This window comes from Phalaenopsis equestris, unplaced genomic scaffold (genome assembly GCF_001263595.1).
Source record: "Phalaenopsis equestris unplaced genomic scaffold, ASM126359v1 Scaffold196175, whole genome shotgun sequence".
Lineage (NCBI taxonomy): Eukaryota > Viridiplantae > Streptophyta > Magnoliopsida > Asparagales > Orchidaceae > Phalaenopsis > Phalaenopsis equestris.
Genome location: NW_018216124.1, coordinates 1 through 1,450, shown reverse-complemented (window position 1 = coordinate 1,450; position 1,450 = coordinate 1). Strand labels below are relative to the sequence as shown.

The window sequence follows — 1,450 nt, the reverse complement described above, 5'->3', positions numbered from 1 at the left end:
TGATATATTGATAATAGGCCAAATAACTTTTATTAAGGAAAAATAAAGCATTTATTATATCCTTTTAAATTGTTTAGCAAATGGTGAAAATTAATTTGAGTGAAAAATGTATAAAGAGAAACATACGCATGCACTTTATTAAAAAAAAAGCTGAAATAATACATTATATAAATTATGTAGAATCCTCAAAATGATTGAAAATCAGATAACAGCATGACCTATAAATTCATGAAAATGGATAATGGACAACAAGATAAGAGAATTAAAAATGGGGTAAAAGGATATAAAAAAATACACCTGAAGACAAACCAAAGTCATTATCCACCAATCAAACTGTATTTGGTAATCCTCTTGAATATAAGTATTGGCAAAGCTATAATGACGTACCATTATATACAAGAAGATTCCCAGATGCATCCTCTAGCGGCTGAGAAACCGGATTTAAGCCCCTAAGTTGTAACATTGCACCAATGAAATGTACTTGTGCAGTAGAATTCATTCCACTGACACTTACATCCTTTGTGCAAGTTGTTTCTGGTGCAGATGAAATCGTACAGTTAACCATGTTTCAAGGGCAGAAAGAAAAATATTGACTTTTATCTACTTTAATATCTGTTATATAAGCATTAGCTTATCAAGTGTTAAAGAAACAAAAACAAAGATATAACAAGTTTAAAACTATGCAACAAGAAAAGGTACCGCATTTTTTAACCAAATTTTCACATTCTGACTGAATCAAAACATTTCTGCACCCCAAGCTATCAGGACCTCTTCTTTGCAAAGCAGACTTGAGGTTATCTATAGTTACAAGAACTGATCCATAGTCCTGCACAAGTAAATAAATCAATAAGCAGAATTATGTAAACCTATTTGATAACACAAAATAAGACCCTAAATACAATGTCATGAAATCTCCACGTTTAAATTTGGATAGGATTAAACTACAACAAAGTTTCAGAAAGGGGAGATTGACTGGAAGGTCGAAATAGAGGAAAGAAACCTTTTTGGCTTCTAAAGGCGAAGCTTCCTTCGTTTTCCTGGAAAGATTGGATCCGATGATCTGAATCCCACTGATAACTGCAGCTATTCCGCACATTTTCTAGCTCAAAATCCCCTGCCTCGGGGGAAAGAGGCAATTGGTACTTTGATAACTATTTCTTCAGAAAATAAGATGAGGTTAATTGATACATAATATATATGAAAAAATTTATATGGTCGAAAATGTCCATTTCTGCGGGATTATACAAAATAGTCACAAACCAAGTTAAGCATGCAAACATGTGACAGGAGCAAGATTCGCTCAATCTACTAATAAAAGAAACTAAATACTACAATGGAGACAATAAATACTCAATAACCACCATCACTTTTGTATGTTTGGTTGCAATTAGGATTTTAAGGGGCTGTTTGGTAGCCGGTTTTAAGCAGGGTTTATGCAGGATTTAAACGG

At 33.0% G+C, this 1,450-nt stretch overlaps 1 protein-coding gene across 1 annotated transcript; it reads right to left on the bottom strand.

Moving 5' to 3' along the window:
- Positions 1–387: 387 nt before the first annotated feature.
- LOC110035114 lies at positions 388–1,155 on the bottom strand (the record flags this gene model as incomplete). Its single annotated transcript, XM_020739354.1, has 3 exons — positions 1,001–1,155; positions 700–826; positions 388–534 (listed from the first exon to the last, which is right to left on the bottom strand). Coding segments are annotated over exons 1-3 (370 nt in total), but the record flags the coding sequence as incomplete, so codon positions are not given.
- Between the last annotated feature and the right edge of the window lie 295 nt (positions 1,156–1,450).